This window comes from Myotis daubentonii, chromosome 7, assembly GCF_963259705.1.
Source record: "Myotis daubentonii chromosome 7, mMyoDau2.1, whole genome shotgun sequence".
Taxonomy (NCBI): domain Eukaryota; kingdom Metazoa; phylum Chordata; class Mammalia; order Chiroptera; family Vespertilionidae; genus Myotis; species Myotis daubentonii.
In genome coordinates this window covers 8,979,021-8,995,185 of record NC_081846.1, presented here as the reverse complement: position 1 = coordinate 8,995,185, position 16,165 = coordinate 8,979,021, and the positions used below count along the sequence as shown (strand labels likewise).

The 16,165-nt window shown below is 43.1% G+C and overlaps 1 protein-coding gene across 5 annotated transcripts in view; it reads right to left on the bottom strand.

Moving 5' to 3' along the window:
* SPATS2L (spermatogenesis associated serine rich 2 like) overlaps positions 1-16,165 on the bottom strand; it is a 145,258-nt gene that overhangs the window by 30,761 nt on the left and 98,332 nt on the right. For 4 of the 5 annotated variants that reach the window (XM_059702685.1, XM_059702684.1, XM_059702687.1 and 1 more), the window contains 3 exons: positions 14,275-14,324; positions 10,432-10,672; positions 225-431 (listed from right to left, as the gene is read on the bottom strand). In XM_059702685.1, coding sequence (XP_059558668.1) covers positions 225-431; positions 10,432-10,672; positions 14,275-14,324 — 498 coding nt within the window. The remainder of the gene's footprint in view (positions 1-224; positions 432-10,431; positions 10,673-14,274; positions 14,325-16,165) is intronic. The other variant, XM_059702686.1, reaches the window with a different exon arrangement.

Below are 16,165 nucleotides of genomic sequence, written 5' to 3'. Positions count from 1 at the left end.
GTCTCAGGGAGGCAGAGAATGGGGATGTAATTCCATTTACGCCCTTTGACTGACAGGGGCGGAATCACATCTGCCTCGCAGTGTGTGTGGGTCACGGAAAGAAACGCAATTTCAGGTGCATCTCCCTTCCACGAAGCAGCGACTCTGGGACCGTCCTGTCACCCTGGCGCTTTTCTCTGTGTGTCAAAGACGTTGAATCATTGGTGCAAAAGAAACCACTTTACCTCTTTTCTTTGCCAGCTCATCTGGCTTTATTTCAAGATGAGCTGCGGGGGCATTGGAATTAACAGGAGAAGTTTTTGCATGAGGCTTGCTTGGGTTACAAGGCTGCTCAGCTGACCACTGCAGGCCATCTGACCTCTCGGGTGTTCCGGGTATAGGTTTGGGGTTCCCATCTAAGGACAGTTTCTGTTGCAGTGGTCTGTTGCCTTCTGTAAGAAAACACCAAATAATGACTGTGGCGGGATCAACTGGAAACATGGATGATAAGGTGATGGGGGGGAGGCTACGATTTATTTTTGGTTTGTTTCCATGCTGACAATAATGCCTTTCATTGCAAACAGTCAAAAGGCTGTTTTAGCAGAGTCCCCAGAAGATTAGAGAATATACTAGAAATAGAAAGAACGCTGTACTTGGAGTCAGAAGCCCCGGGGGGCGTTTTGGCTCTGGTAATTACTCGCAGGGTGACCTGGGCAGCCACTTACCATCTCTGAGCCTTAGTTTCCTCACCCAGAAAAGTTATTAGGAGGCTCCCACGGATACATGAGAAGATCAGGTGGTTGTTTGTTTTTCTCATTCAGTAAAGGCTTAGATGTCTCTGAGTTATGATTTCATATCGAGGCTATAAAATGCAGTCCTCCTATCTCTAAGAGCTACATCAATGTCTCGTGGTATTTTATTCTGAATTAATGAAGGCGGGAGAGTGATTGGAGAGAGGGCAAGAATGAAGTGACAACAGGTATTACAATCATTTCATCTAATTTACGGGGGGATTAAATCAGGAAACATCATCGTAATATCTCAACTATATTTAAAAGCCAGGGCGTCCGATGCTCTCTGGAGCTCTGATAGGTGCTGCCGTAAATTAGCAGCACGTTGCTTTCGGCATCTTTTAAAGGTAGGCTCCCATTTAGTTATTGCTGGAGTGAATTAAACGGCACCTTAGCGGCCTGAAAAGGAAATGGATCACCCTTAACATCTTACCATCAGAGAGAGCTCTGGGGGTGGAAAAAGGGGGAGCCAGTGTGCTTTTGAAGGCCAGGTTCTTGGGGAGAGCTGGGTGTCGTGGGGAGAGTGCAGGTTGGGATCCCCAAGACCCATGTTCTGATCTTCCCTAGGGCTCGATGACCCTGTAGGAAGGACCTCACTTTTCTGGCCGACTAGGGTTCACACTCACACAGAAAACATCATCATCTCAACGAAGCCCAGCCCCCTTTCAGATAGTCACCCCGCCTCCCTTCTCGACTCCCACAGGGCCTTGTAAAAACTCAGCGTGCGATGTTTGAACACAATACTTACATGTCTGCCCTTGCCTTTGCCTTGAAGAGGCTGTGACGTCCTTGAAGGCAAATACTAAAATATGACATATTTTTGAAGCCCCAGTACTGGTGTCTGGCTCAATAGCTATCTGTAAAACTGACTGAATTAAATGATTTCATAGGAAAAAGAAAAAAGAAAAAAGAAACCCACCAAAAAAATAAAAACCAGGTTTCCTGACACTGTCACAAACGTAGAGGCAGCATCGGAAAGTGCAAAACAATCTGATCTGGGTCCTAGTCTGCTTGACTTTAGACATTAGCCCTTGACTTTAGACTTATGAGACGTGTGAAGCTGAATCCATCATTCATAACTTCCATATCAAGAAAGCACAACATATGCTGGATGGGCTGACTAGTGAGTACTCTTTAAAATGTACCTAAAGGGAAATTACAGTTCACAAGGAAACGAGCAACAAAGCTAGTAAACATAGTCATTAAGTACTGAAGACAGCATTTCCTCCAGCAATGAAACAGTTACTAGCATCCCCAGAAGATTAGAGGATGTACCAGAAATGGAAAGAAACTCATACTTTAGAAGGACCTGGGTGGGTGTTTTGCCCTGGGAATCACTTGCAGGGTGGCCCTGGGCAAGACACTGACTATCAATCAGGCAGTCGCCTGCGGTAGTTTTCTCACCCGGAAGGGTTCTGAGGGGGCCGCAGTTACACGGAAGTGGAAGCTCACTGCAGGCAGTGCTTGTCAAACTTGCGTGCTCACGAGAACCCCAGGGGTTCCGATTCGGCAGGGGCCCGGGATTCTACCCGCAGGTGATTCTGTTGGGGTGAAGATGGGCGGCACCACCCACCTGGAGGAGGTCTGCTCTGAAAGATGAAAAACTAATTTTTTTATAAAAAAGCTAATTTTTTGATGAGCCTGTAACTGTTTTGTTAACACGGTGATTAAGTACAGGCTGGTTCCAACTCCTTCCCTCTCTAAATCATAGAGAAGATTCAGCCTCAAAGAAATATTATAAATTGAGAACCTAATACATATCCCAGTGTGAACAGTATAGTAAACTAGTCTTGTTCTTAAAAATAAGGGGGTTTATATGATAGCCTGATGGAAATCACAACCGAAGGGAAAAAAATTATTCCGTTGAATGCAAAAGATTTTAAGCTGAAGACAAGCTTGCAAACGAGCACAGGCTCATTAACCTAGAGCTGAAAATACGATGTTTGTGTATCAGAGAACTGATATGTGGACAATGGCTCATTTCACCATCTACCCAACATACATTTATTGAGAAATTTGAGTAGCAGTATTTTTTTTTTTGGAGGAGGGTCCTGGAAAACTGTCTCAGTATTGGTGGGATCACTGAACTCTGGGACGGTCTGAAGTTCTCAGGTACTCAGGACTACTGGAATAGAGTACTGCTTGCACATTGGCTATACAGGTCTGTTTCCAAATGTAGTAATGAAGTTCTTTCAGATGAAAACTGGTAGAGGCTTATTCAGCTATAATAGAATTAGGTGCATCTTGACCACAAATCCTGATATTTCTAACGATTGGGATAAATGGGAGTTCTCTCCTGGATCTAGAGGTTTTCCTCTAACATTACAGGCCAGAAGTAGCACCAATTCTCTGACTTTCTGGAATCCACTTGCAAATTTCAATAGACTGTAGCTGATTCAGAGCTGACTCATAATACTGTCTAATAAGGTAGCCACCAGCACAGGTGACTGTTGAACACATAAAATGTGGCTGGTCTGAACTGAGATGTGCTATTAAGTGTAAAATACGCACTAAAACTTGAAGACTCAGTACAGAAAAATAACTTTGATAACTTAAAAAAACTGATCACATGTCAAAATGATAATATTTTGGGTACATTAAGTTAGACAAAATATGTTATCCAATTTAATTCACCTGTTTCTTTTTATTTTTTAAATGTAGATACTAGTATTTCTATTTTTTGTATTTGTCTTAAAATTTTCTAGATAGGCAATAATGACATCTGCAAATGAAGTTTGACTTTTCTTCCCAATCTTGCCCTGTTGGACTGGCTAAGAATGCTAGTACAATGTAGAATCATCATCCTTGCATTGATTTTGATCTTAGGGAAATTGCATTCAATATTTTATTATTAAGCATGATATTAGCTGTAGATTTTTCACGTTTATCAGTAAGTTCTCTTATATTTGTAATTTGCTGGGAGTTTTTATTTTGTCAAGTGATTTTATTTTGCTTCAAGATAATCCTTTTGTTCTCCTTTATTTTGATAATATAGTAAGACACATTGATTGGTTTTTAAATGTTAAGTCAATGTTACATCCTTGAGAACACTTGTTCATGATGTACTATAAATATAATAAATATAATAAATATAAATATAAAATCGTACTTCAATTTGCTAATATTTTGTTGAGAATTTTGCTTCTTTATTCATGACCAATATCATTCTGTAATTTTTCTTGTAATGACTTTGCCAGGTTTTGATAAGGTTATGTTGGCCTCATTAAATGAGTTGAGAAGTATTCCATTCTTCTGGTTTCTCTCTTCTAAAAATCTTTTCTCTCTGTTCTTCAGTTTGGATAGCTTCTTTTGACCTGTCCTAAAGTGCACTGCTCCTTTCTTCTTCATTGTCTAAATTGCTGTCAAGTACATCTGATGACTTAAAAGATTTTTTTTCAGATATTGTACTTTTTTTTTTTTTTTTTTTTAAACCCTCATCTTTATTGATTTCAGAGCAGAAGGGAGAGGGAGAAAGAGATAGAAACATCAATAACGAGAGAGAATCATTGACTGGCTACCTCCTGCATGCCCCCCACTGGGTATCAAGCCCACAACCTGAACATGTACCCTGGACCGGAAGCAAACCTGGGACCCTTCAGTCCGCAGGCCGACACTCTATCCACTGAGCCAAATCAGCCAGGGCCCGATATTGTACATTTTAGTTCTAGGATTTCCATTTCAACATTTGTTTCTCTCCTGAAAGTCTCCTTCTATTCACCCTTTATATCCATCTCCTTTTTTTTCCTATAATTTTTTTGGCATATTTATAAAACTTGTCTGACTAAAATAGCTGGGTTATCTATAGATCTGCTTCTGTGATTAACTTTTCTCTTTATTATAAATCCAATTTTCTTGCTTCTTCCCACATATAGTAATTTTAAAAAAAATTACTGATTTTTAGCAAGAGGAAGGAAGAGAGAGAAACAATTATGTGAGAGGATCATCAATTGGTTGCTCCTGCATGCACCCTGACTGGGGATCAAACCCCCACCTTTTGGTGTACAGGATGACACTCTAACCAGCTGAGCCACACCAGCCAGGGCCCATAAATAGTAATTTTTAAAACTGGGTATTGAACATTGTGGATGACACATTGGGAAATGTTGGATTTTGTTACTTTTCTCAAGATAGTTTGATTTTGTTTGAATAGGTCATTAAAATACTAGGTCATGTTCCATTCTCTTCCCCTGATTTTTTTTTTTTTTGCCTTGAAGGTAAATATTAGGCATTTTATAGAACAAGCTGGAGTAGAAGAGATTGTATGGAGATAGTGGGTTGTTTCTTAAAATACCTTCAATTGCCGTTTTATACCTCTGCTCAAGCTGGCCCTCCATCCTATCTGCTGACCCTCAATCCAGAGCTTCTCCATTTTCTGCTGGACAGTCATACTCCTCCCTGCCCAAGCTCCCTCATAATTCTGTGTTGTAGCTTCATTTGTCAATCCTCTTCCATCTCCTTGTCCTCTTCTATTAACCCGGGCCCACCTTTCCTTTTTTCTTCACTATTGTAGATTTCTACATCCAAAAAGTCAGTGCAGTTTGTGATGAAGAAGATATAAATCCATGCTTTTATTTTCTTTAAAAAGTTATTGATATGCATTGCTGAATTATTTTCCAGTCAATTGGTACCCATTTACACTCAGCTGTACATGCATGCAATTGTTCTCAGAATCAACTCTTCAATACTGAGGACTTTCAATTTTCTAGTTACTAAAACTTGTGTAATTTAATTTGTTCTTAACTTGATTTATTTTACACAGCAAAACGTAAATGGTGGCTGTTGTTTTTTGTTAACATCACCAAAGAAAACAAATATTCCTCTTGGGAGAAATATATGAACTTGGATTCAAAGACTTTCATAATATATTTACAGCCATGTATGTGTTCAGATTTCAAAGTTTCTGTAAACACATATTTTCTCTTTAGTTTTTACTTTTTAGTGAAAGCTTTATGTACTTCTAAGTAGACTGAAAGAAGTATACATAAAATTCGAATCTAACCTTAAGAAATGTATTGAATATAGAGTTCTTCCAAAATAATTATTTTAACCAATTGTGTTAAAATGCTCTCATAGCCTCCCATACACATACTTTCAGCAAAGCACTTCGTTTGATAATGATTAACTCAGTATATAAATCAAACCACCCCACAAACAAGTGAAGAATCTAAGCCTTAAGGAAAACAGACCAGGAAGAACATTTGGGAAAATTGGACCCTAACGCCATCATGTGCTTTAAATGGGGCCTTAGAAATAAAAATGATCCTTGGCACTGCTTTTGGTAAAAATAAACCTTGATCTGCCCTTTGTCCGACTTTGTACTTGGATGCAGGAAGAATCGTGATTGCATTACGTAAAAGATCTCAGTTGCGCTGTTATTAAAAATTCTGCAGCCCAGAAAAAAGTACTCCAAGGCTTAAAGTAGTCATTCTGCACTAAGTTTAAACCAAACTCCCAAACGCCTGAGCTACTGCTGACGGGCAGCGCTCTCCCACTCGACAGCACTGTGTTTACAGCCTGAATGATGATGCCCTGGTTGGTATTTTTCACGTAGGAAGTCACACTAACACCCCCCCAGCCACCTGTATATCTCTTAAAGCTGACGCCACCTCCCAGAAAACAATTCTGTTGAAAACTTTTAAAAAGAGAGATCTTGAATGTCAAGGTGTTATAAAAAGATAAACCACCTGCTGGGCATGTTCACAGCCTGCTGCCCAGCTGGGCACTCCGGGCAGGCGGGATTGAGCCAGTTTCACTAATGGAAAGCTTGAGAAATGCTCCCCGCTAGCAGAATGGAGATTTCTTTTAGGCTTACACTTCGAAACCACTCAAGTACAGACTATCATTATACGGCTTTGTTATGATGACTTTCCCCCTACTTGTCCCTTCCTTCCTTCCTTCCTTCCTTCCTTCCTTCCTTCCTTCCTTCCTTCCTTCCTTCCTTCCTTCCTTCCTTCTTTCCTCCCTCCCTCCCTCCCTCCCTCCCTCCCTCCCTCCCTCCCTCCCTCCCTCCCTTCCTTCTTTCCTTTTTATATTTGTTTATTGAATTTATTGGGGGTGACAGTAGTTAATAAAATTACATCGGTTTCAGGTGTATAATTCTATAACACATCATCTGTATATTGTATTGTGTGTTCACCACCCCAAGTCAAGTCTTCTCCCACCATCACTTATTTTGCGACAGCGTGCGTGGACCTGGAGAGCATTATGCTAAGTGAAAGAAGTCCATCAAAGAAGGACAAGTTCCATATGATTTCACTTATAGGTGGAATCTAATGAACAAAATAAACTAACAAGATAGAAACAGACTAATAGGTACAGAGAACAGACTGACAGCTGTCAGAGGAGAGGGAGTTGGGGGACTGTGTGAAAAGGGTGAAGGGATTAAGAAAAAACACCTCCATGACACAGACAACAGTATGGTGATTACCAGAGGGTAAGGCGGGTGGGGGAAGATAGAAGAGAGTAAAGAGGGTAAATGGGGAGATAGAAGAGGGTAAAGGACAATTGACTTGAACACACAATATCATTTTTCAGTTATACATCATTTAGGAGTTAGGAAGCCCAGGCTTTAGCAATAGCTCTCCAATGCATGCATAAAAGTATATGAATTTGTGTTAGGTGTTTGCAAACTAAAGAGAGTTACCCCAGGGTAACCCCAGGTTATTGTCTCAGCTTCTTAACTTGGGGGGCCTTGGTTTCCTGAGCTATAAAATGAGGGCGTGCGATTAAAGGATCGCTCCCATCCTCTCTGGTTCCAAGGGTCTACTGAAAATAGAGAGCAGAATGTCCAGGACCTAACACTCGCTTGTGAAATAGCGATTTGAGGTCTGTGGATTGCCAGCAGATTGGACAAACATTTTAAAGTCATCTGACAGACTTGGCATCAACTTCCGAGAATCTTCATTATTTTGGGGAAGAAAAATCTAATTATACACCCATTTAAAAAACTAATTATAAACTCATTTAAAAATGTATGGTCTTAGTAAGTGAGTTACTAATGAAGTTAATGGTCAACCAGGGGTCACTTCCTTTTGCAAAATTATCTAATAGCCGTCCATTACCATTGTTTATTGTTTAACAGAAAAAATTACACGAGACATAGATTTATAATGAACCAATAACATTAAAATAGCCCTATGAACCAGGAGGTCATGGTTCCATTCCCGGTCAAGGCACATGCCCGGGTTGTGGGCTTGATCCCCAGTGTGCGGTGTGTAGGAGGCAGCGTATCAATGATTCTACCTCACCATTGATGTTTCTATCTCTCCCTCTCCCTTCTCTGAAATCAATAAAAATATATTTAAAAAATATATAATGCTGACATACCCCAATGCCTTCGCACTAAACTCACACAACTGAAGGGACACTGGGATGGTTCTTTGTGTAGGAAAGACTTCTTCACAGGAAGTTCCCGGCAGGTTTACGGAATCCCTGGGACAGAGAACGCCAGTGGGCACTTAACTTTCAAGGCAGCTCTCCACGGTGAAGGGAGCTCTTCAATATTGCATTTGCTCTAACGTCGTATACTTGATAGAGTTACCGAAATTGTTTTAGGGAGAAGGTATAAATTATCAGTAAATGAACAAATGTATGTGCTAGGCTTTTAGTCTATGATTGATATCGAAGCAGCAACTTGAGTAATTAGATTTTGAAAGTAATTCATGTGAAAGCAATAACAAGCAAAGTTGGGAATCTGCCACTCGATTATTTAATTTCTTTCTCCTGCCCTGACTATAAATCAAAACATTCTCAAAAGGGTAGGCATCGTTAACAACGGAATTTAAAAAATTCCTGGAAAATCCAGATTCTAAATGGAAATAGGTTGTCTCTGCTGCTGTTTGGCTGGCTTTCAGAAATCATGGTGTGGTCAGGATTACCCCAACTCCAGCCCTAGGAACAGAGTTGTTAGGTAATGTGTTTATGGGAGAAAAGTAGAGCTTAGTGACCATCGGAACACTTGCTAGTGTGCTATAGAGTGTCGGTTACTTCATGCTGCCTCACTGCACCCCTGGCGTGGCATGTGGCTCTTCTGCCGGACTGAACGCTTCCTGGGCAGGGCCCCTGTCCAATTCATCTCGGGTTTATCAGAGGACAGTGCTGCATCGTATATAGCAGGTGGGTGTTGAGTCAAGTTCTCCCTACTGTTTCCTGACCCTCCGAGTCCTCTCCGCCGCCTTGCGTCTATGGGTCCTTCAGTACCCACTGCTCCCACGACATCCCCTGCATCGCTCAGTTGGATGTGGCTCTTCTCTTCCCAAACCATCAACTCATCAGTGTTAAAGAGATCAGAGTGGGGTTCCCCCAGGGCCTGGACCACACCACACCCTTCCCAGCGCACTTCTTTGCATGTAAGAGGAGCTTAAAAAGTTGCTGATGCAATAGACTCAGGGTTTTATAACTAGAAGGACTTTGGGAATAAATTAGTGTCCTGGATCTCACCACCTCTTAGGAGGCATTTTGAAAAAGTGACAGGATATATATATATATATTTCTAATCAGGATATTTTAAAAACTGAACAAAATGATGCCTGGGGGTTTGGGGATACAGGTCGACTTACAATCACAACAGTCTTGCACAACAAAGAATTGCCTTGTGTCCTGAACTTTCTCATGCCCTTCTAGTCACTTTACACATAAACCCAAGGTATTTTTTCTGCACTGTTTTACTTGGATCCCCAGGCTCCGCTGCTGTGTAAATTAAGAAAAAATTGTACTTTATGATGTTCAGAACTTCACCAAGAGAATCTCACCATTTAGAAAATCACATGGCCAACCACACCAGTAGTCGCGGTATTTGAATTGACAACTGCATTCATAGCAGCTGCATTCACTTCCAGGTCTGCCTACAAAAACACGTGCTTAGCTCTCAATTCACGTGTCAAATACAGAGAAACGGTGTCCACAATATCCAGTCATGTCTCGCTTCTTTTAGGGCAAAGTGATTCATTATCCGCAGGTGTGAACATCTGGCCATTTTCTTAGGCCTCTATTTTAGTTGTTCCTGAACTCTTATATGTGTTACTTTATTGGAATTCTAGGTAGATTACATTACCTATGAAGTTTAGTCTAGGATTTTTTGTAAAAATGAAGCATTGGGTCAGGTGGTATTGAGGACCACTGATCTAGTACATTCTAGTAGAGACAGCAAGGAAATGGGAGAGTGGAGATGAAATGATGTTCCCAAGGCCATGCAGCTGATTGAGAAGTAGCCTTTGTAGATTAGTTAACCTATAGCTTTAGCCCAAATAATTAACATTCCAGATTCTAACACCCTGGAAGATTATGTTCTGTCACATCATGGAAAATACTACCTTTAAATAACATTTTCTTTTGTCACCAATTATCCCTCCCTTATCCCAGCAAAGGTGTCTAGAGAGAAAATGTCTTTAAACTTGGAATTTCCACTTTCCTAATGATCCTAATACAGACCAGACTGGAGTTTTTGAGAAAGATAATCCTTTGACTCAGTGCAGGGTTGGACTGAGCATTTGTTCTTTGGTCCCTGACAGTCCTCCCTCCCCTCCCCTTCCCAGGAAGCCTGAACCCTGTGCACCAAGCCCATCCTTTCCCCTCCAACAGCAGCCAGGACTGGGCCAGTAGGCTCCCTCTGCATCCCTTCCTTCCACGTCTTCCTAAGCAACTTGACTTAACAATGACTGACCTGAGACCCCATGGAGAGCCTTGGGGGGCTCCTCGAGTATCGAGATCTTCTTCTCCCGTGGGAGGAGGGCTGGCTTCTCGCTGGCAGAGTCCGTAGACGAGCTATCCTTCTCGCAGCTGCCGCTGTGGCTGTTCTGGGCCTGCGGTGGGAGTGGCGGCCCTGCTTCGGGCCTCTCGGCCTTGTCTTTAGCATCTTTGTTGCCTTGATGCTGCTTGGACTTGCTTCTTTTTCGTTTATTGTTCTAGAATGAGAAGATAATATGATTTTAGCTCAGATCCTTGAATTATAAGATGAACCCGAGAGACCAAAATAAGATATCTATAATAATAAAAGCATAATATGCTAATTAGACCAGACGTCCTTCCTGACATCCTTCCTTCTGGACACAGCCGCAGTGGGTGGGGGCCAAGACAGAGGTGCGGATTTCGTGTATCGGGCCTCTAGTTTTATATAAGATGATATATACATACATATATATGTGTGTGTATACACACACACACACACACACACAACTATATATACATACACACATAAACACAAGATGGGGCAAAAGTAGGTTTACAGTTGTATGTGAAACACAGAGTTTATTCTTGTCTTATTATTTATTAAATATACTAGGGGCCCGGTGCACGAAATTCATGCACTGGGTGTGTGTGTGTGGGGGGAGTGTCCCTCAGCCCAGCCTGCCCCTTCTCACATACTGGGAGCCCTCAGGTGTTGACCCCCATCACCCTCCAATCGCAGGATCGGCCCCTTGCCCAGGCCTGATGCCTCTGGCCTACGCGTCCGGCCCGGGCAGCGGGGACCCGCAGCTGCAGCGGCCCGGCGATCGTGGTCTTCACTTTAGGCCCAGGCAAGGGACCCCTAGCTCCTGGGACTGCCAGCTTCGACCGTGCCCAGCTCCCATCGCTGGCTCCACCCCTACTTCCTGCTATCACTGGCCAGGGCGGAAAAGGCACCTGATTCTCCCTGATTCTCCGATCATGGCTGGGGGGCAGGGCAAAGGCGGCCCCAGGGACGCCTTTGCCCTGCCCCCCAGTTCTTAGCTCCCCCCTGGGTTTCCAATCACTGTCAGTGGCAGGGGGCTTCTTCCTGCTTTCCCTTTCGCCTTCCTGCATTGTGCCTACATATGTAAATTAACCGCCATCTTGTTGGCAGTTAACTGCCAATCTTAGTTGGCAGTTAATTTGCATATAGCCCTGATTAGCCAATGAAAAGGGTAGCTCGTACGCCAATTACCATTTTTCTCTTTTATTAGTGTTGATATAATTTCCTGGCTCTTCTGATAGAATGGGTGAAAACACATCTTTATTAACCACCCAACTTAATGTAAGTAAATATCTTCTTTCTCACAATAAGTTGTATCAACCTTCATTTCATAAACATTGTAAACAGAAAGCTTCCTCTGAAAGGGAACCATCGCAGGGATGGCTTAGACACCGGCAGACTTGAGTGAATCGAGACACCACATGCGGTAACGGGGAGCCTGTGACTGTGCCCTGAGAGAACTGGAATCGGCCATGGCGCCCTGGAGAATGGCTCTCCTTTCTTACAGAGGCGATGAGGGTGGGAGGCGAGGACACAAAGGTTTGATCCTCTGGGGAGGAGAGGATGTTGAGGGACAGACTGACACGAAAAAGGCAGGCAAGTCCTTGCAAGATGAGGATGTGAACGGCAGATCCCCAAAGTCCCCCTTGGGTCTGTGAAATAGGCACCAGCCCACCAGAGGTCCTGTTTGCTACCACTGCTGAGAGGTTCCAAGCAACCCCAGGACCCCAAATCATCCCCACAAATATTTAAGCCAGAGCAGGCAATGGCTACAAAGTAAGGCCAAATGGACCCAGTCCATCTGGGTTTGGACTGAGCAGTGGGCCCCGGGACCGCTCGGCTGTAGCTGTAGCTGACCGACTTTACAAGGCTCCCCTACCCTGCACTTCAGACAACCGAAATCTTTCAGGCCTAAATTATTACAATATGAGAGTTTTCCTGTCTCTCCTAAAATGTCCTAATGGTCAGCATACTAAGATGTTGTACCTAATTATGTTGTATGCTTTACTGCTTTGGTTTTGTACCGAGGAATATTCACTGTTCTTAACCTTCAGTGGGGTACAGGCCTCAGCCAATCAGAACGGATGCCGACCCATCAGGACCCGGCCTGTCTGCCTGCTGCATCAGTGGGCACCAGCTGAACCTCAGCTGGCTTTGTTCTTCTACACATTTGGAAAAGGAATAAAAAGAACAGCTTTCTCTCCTGAATTCTCCTCCCTACTCCCGTTCTTTTCCTTTGAAACCACGACCATGCCTCCAAGAAAGCGCTCCCCTAGAGAAGTGAGGGGGCACATTCATTCATTCACTGGGTGGCGGCCAAGGCCCGCGGCACCAGGTCCCAGTTCCCACGGGAGCCCCACAGCTAGTAGGCCGGGCAGACCATTTTCCCACGGTCACACCCAACCTCTAAGAGGGAGGCTTGGGAATGAGTTGGGTCTGCAGCTGCTGTCTGCTCCTTTTCTCACATCAGAGAAATTCATACCCAAACCACACTTCTGAAAATTTCCATGAAGAGTAAATACCGCCTTTCAGTCGCCTGTGAATCATCTTCATCTCCCACAAATGCCCAGGGAGCTATGATTAAAGATAAGTGGAGACTGTCAAAGATGGTGGCTCACAAAGACTAGGGAAAAAGCTCATAATTCTTCCTAGTCTACATGAAACCAGGAAGAGAAAAAGGGGCCAGGATAATGGCCCTGATCTCGGATGGTATGGAAGTAATGCTGCTTGCTTGTTCGTTTTGGTGAAAACCTGGCTTGCAGGCCTGTGACTGCCCCTCAGGGAGCAGGACAGACTGGGGTTTATCTCCTGGGATGCCCAGACTCAGGCCCCGCTGGCAAACAGTGGCAATGGCAGGGCAGTGACTTTGAAAAGAGCAGAATTGTGATCAACCAAAGAACTTGTATGCATATATGCATAACCCAGGGACACGGACAATAGGGTGATGAAGGCCTGGGGTGGGAGTGGGGGGGATGGCGGGGCAGGCTAGAAGGGATCAATGGAGGAAAAAAGGGGACAGATATAATACTTTCAATAGTAAAGATTTATTTTTAAAAAAGAAAAGAGCAGACTTTTAGTAAAGGCCATGAAGCAGGTTATAGGCGCAGGACCGGGAGTGAGCGAGCATGCTCACAAGATGAGGAAGGCGAGCTGGAGACAGAGGCCAGTGCTTGCACGCACACCTCCGCGTGTCCACAAGTCACTCTTGCGGACTAGACAAGAAGGCAAAGTAATGTAAAAGGGGCCGATTAAAATCTCCCCTCTGTTTTCAGGGAGGAGTCTGCCAGAGTTCTCAAAAAGGAAAAAACAGGTCCCTTACTCTGATTTTAAAGTATTTTCCTTCTCTCTTAAGAAAACCTAGCTTAGAACTCAGCAAAAAGGTATCTCAGCGCAGCTTTGGATAGATTCTTGCAGTTGGAAAAACATGTGAAAATATATTTAGAGCGTTTCCAAGTGTCTTTGAAACACTCCTAATCTTCTCTGTGCCACCGGATCTGTTCAGGCAAGTTAATGTCTTGAATCCTTTGAGTTCTCAGGCGAGGCTCCCCTTAATCCTTAAAAAGAAAACCCCGGGCACTTCTGAAGCACACCTGGTGGCTGGGACACCGAGCAGAAAACAAGGGCCTTCGTGGGGAGGGCGGCTGGGACTGAAGAGAGCCATGGATTGCAAGCTTTCTGGGTGCACGTATTATCATATTTGAAAGAAGCGTAACATGGGCAGCCTTGTTAAAATGATAACAACAATGAAAGTTTTGATGGAAGATGCTACCAATTTACAATCAATATTAATCTTACCTTCTTTTTTCCTGTCATATTCCATTCTTTTAGAACTTGAATTGCACTGCCTAGACAAAGACAAAGGATCTTTAATGCGTATTCACATAATAAAACACCACACAAAATTCATCTCGGTCTTTTCATCTTGGTAGCAAATTCCCCCCCCCCCCGGCTTTTTCATTTGTTTTGATACATCCTGCCTTAATAAAAATGCCAGTTTCGTGCTTTACTTCTAGATTTTCATTTAATTCACTGCATGATCTTGGTTTTATCAAAACATTAAGCCCTACTACATGAAGCTTACTTTTTTTGGTCATTATGTTGTCTTAGAGAAAATGAAATATATCTTGAGAATCTTCTGCTAGCTTCGTTGCCGTAAGTAGAATTAAAATTGTTCTGTTGGATAGATGAATCAAAATACCTCTAATCTTCTGGACCAAAGGTGGGGTTTTGAATATTATTAACCATGTGAATCATAGGTTTTTGTCTGGCCATTCCTACTTTTTCCTGCCTTTATTGTGTTCACGGCTTGCAGGGTGATAAGGAGGCCAAATGAGCTGACAAAAGCATTGCTCTCATCGCTGGGGGAATGGGGGGGGGTGTGTGGTCTTTGCCAGGCGCCCACTTTGAAACAAAAGTTCATCAAATGACAGCAGTGCCAGGTTCTGTCAATGCCACTCACACATGAGGAGTCACACAGACTCAGAGGAAAAGCCTACCCTGGTATGTTACACGACATTGTGGCTTTGTATGTATGTATGTATGTATGTATGTATGTATATATGCATGCATGTATTTATCTTTTGCTCAAGTAAATGTTTCTACCTGTTCTAACGAAGTTCTTTCACTCATCCCAACTGAGCGGGGTAGTGGGGGGGGGGGGTGGTAATTTCAACAATCACTTATTGGTAATGAGTACATTAGCTTTTTTCATATTAAGTAGTTACTTCTCACAGAGTAAGCATTCGCACACAAGCTCATTACACTGTAATAGTTCCCTGCAAGGAGTGCGTTGGCCAAACAAAGATAAACTTGAGCCTGGCCTTTGTGAGAAATTTCAAATTAGCCGGGTCCCAATTATGGAGTCTGCTGTCACTGCCGGGTAAGCAGAGGCGGCGTTGCTGTGACTAATGCGTAGACGGGCTAATTATTCCTGTCTACTCGAAGTTTCCGAGTCAGCGCCCATCGCAGGCTTTTCGAGTTACATGCACTTGAAATAAGAACACTGCACTGAAAAGTGCACTGTAGTTCAGACTTTCTATTAACAGGGCCGGCCTTCCTCTAATTTTCCCAAAGAATTAATGCTTCACAGTATTTCTCTGTAGAACTGGAGGAAGTCACTTCCATTAGGTTTCGGGGTAAGTCACAGCAGCGGCTACTAATCATGAGGGTGGTCCTCACTCATAGATAAGCGTCAGTTTTCTAAGTACTATCTTTAAACATGTCCAAATACTGTCCTTTTTAAGCAGGGGAAGGAGGTGAACTGCTTCCAGCTTTCAGTGGCAATACTCATTTATTCCTCTGGTTTCCCTATTTTGACATACATTCTACTTGCAGTTTTTAAAACATGAGCTTCTGGAGAGTAATTCTGAGGAAGAAATAACCATGTTTGCAGAGAATTGTGAAACTGTTACTGTTCAAGTTTAATTCTCCTGAAAATGCTGGGGGTTTCCTGGGCCACTCGGAAGGAGCACTGTTAATAGGCCACGTAGGTGGTTGCTGACACATATTTTTGATTCTCAGTGGCTTTCAAACAAGCTGTGTGACTGGTGCCCAGCCACAACGGCACGAGGCCCCTCAGCGATCGATGAGGGTTTTATTTAATGAGACCTCGACGCTGACAAGGCGAGCACTTCAGGAAGGACAAGCAAGGTGCTCTATTTAAACACACTCGGACCTCCGACAGTGA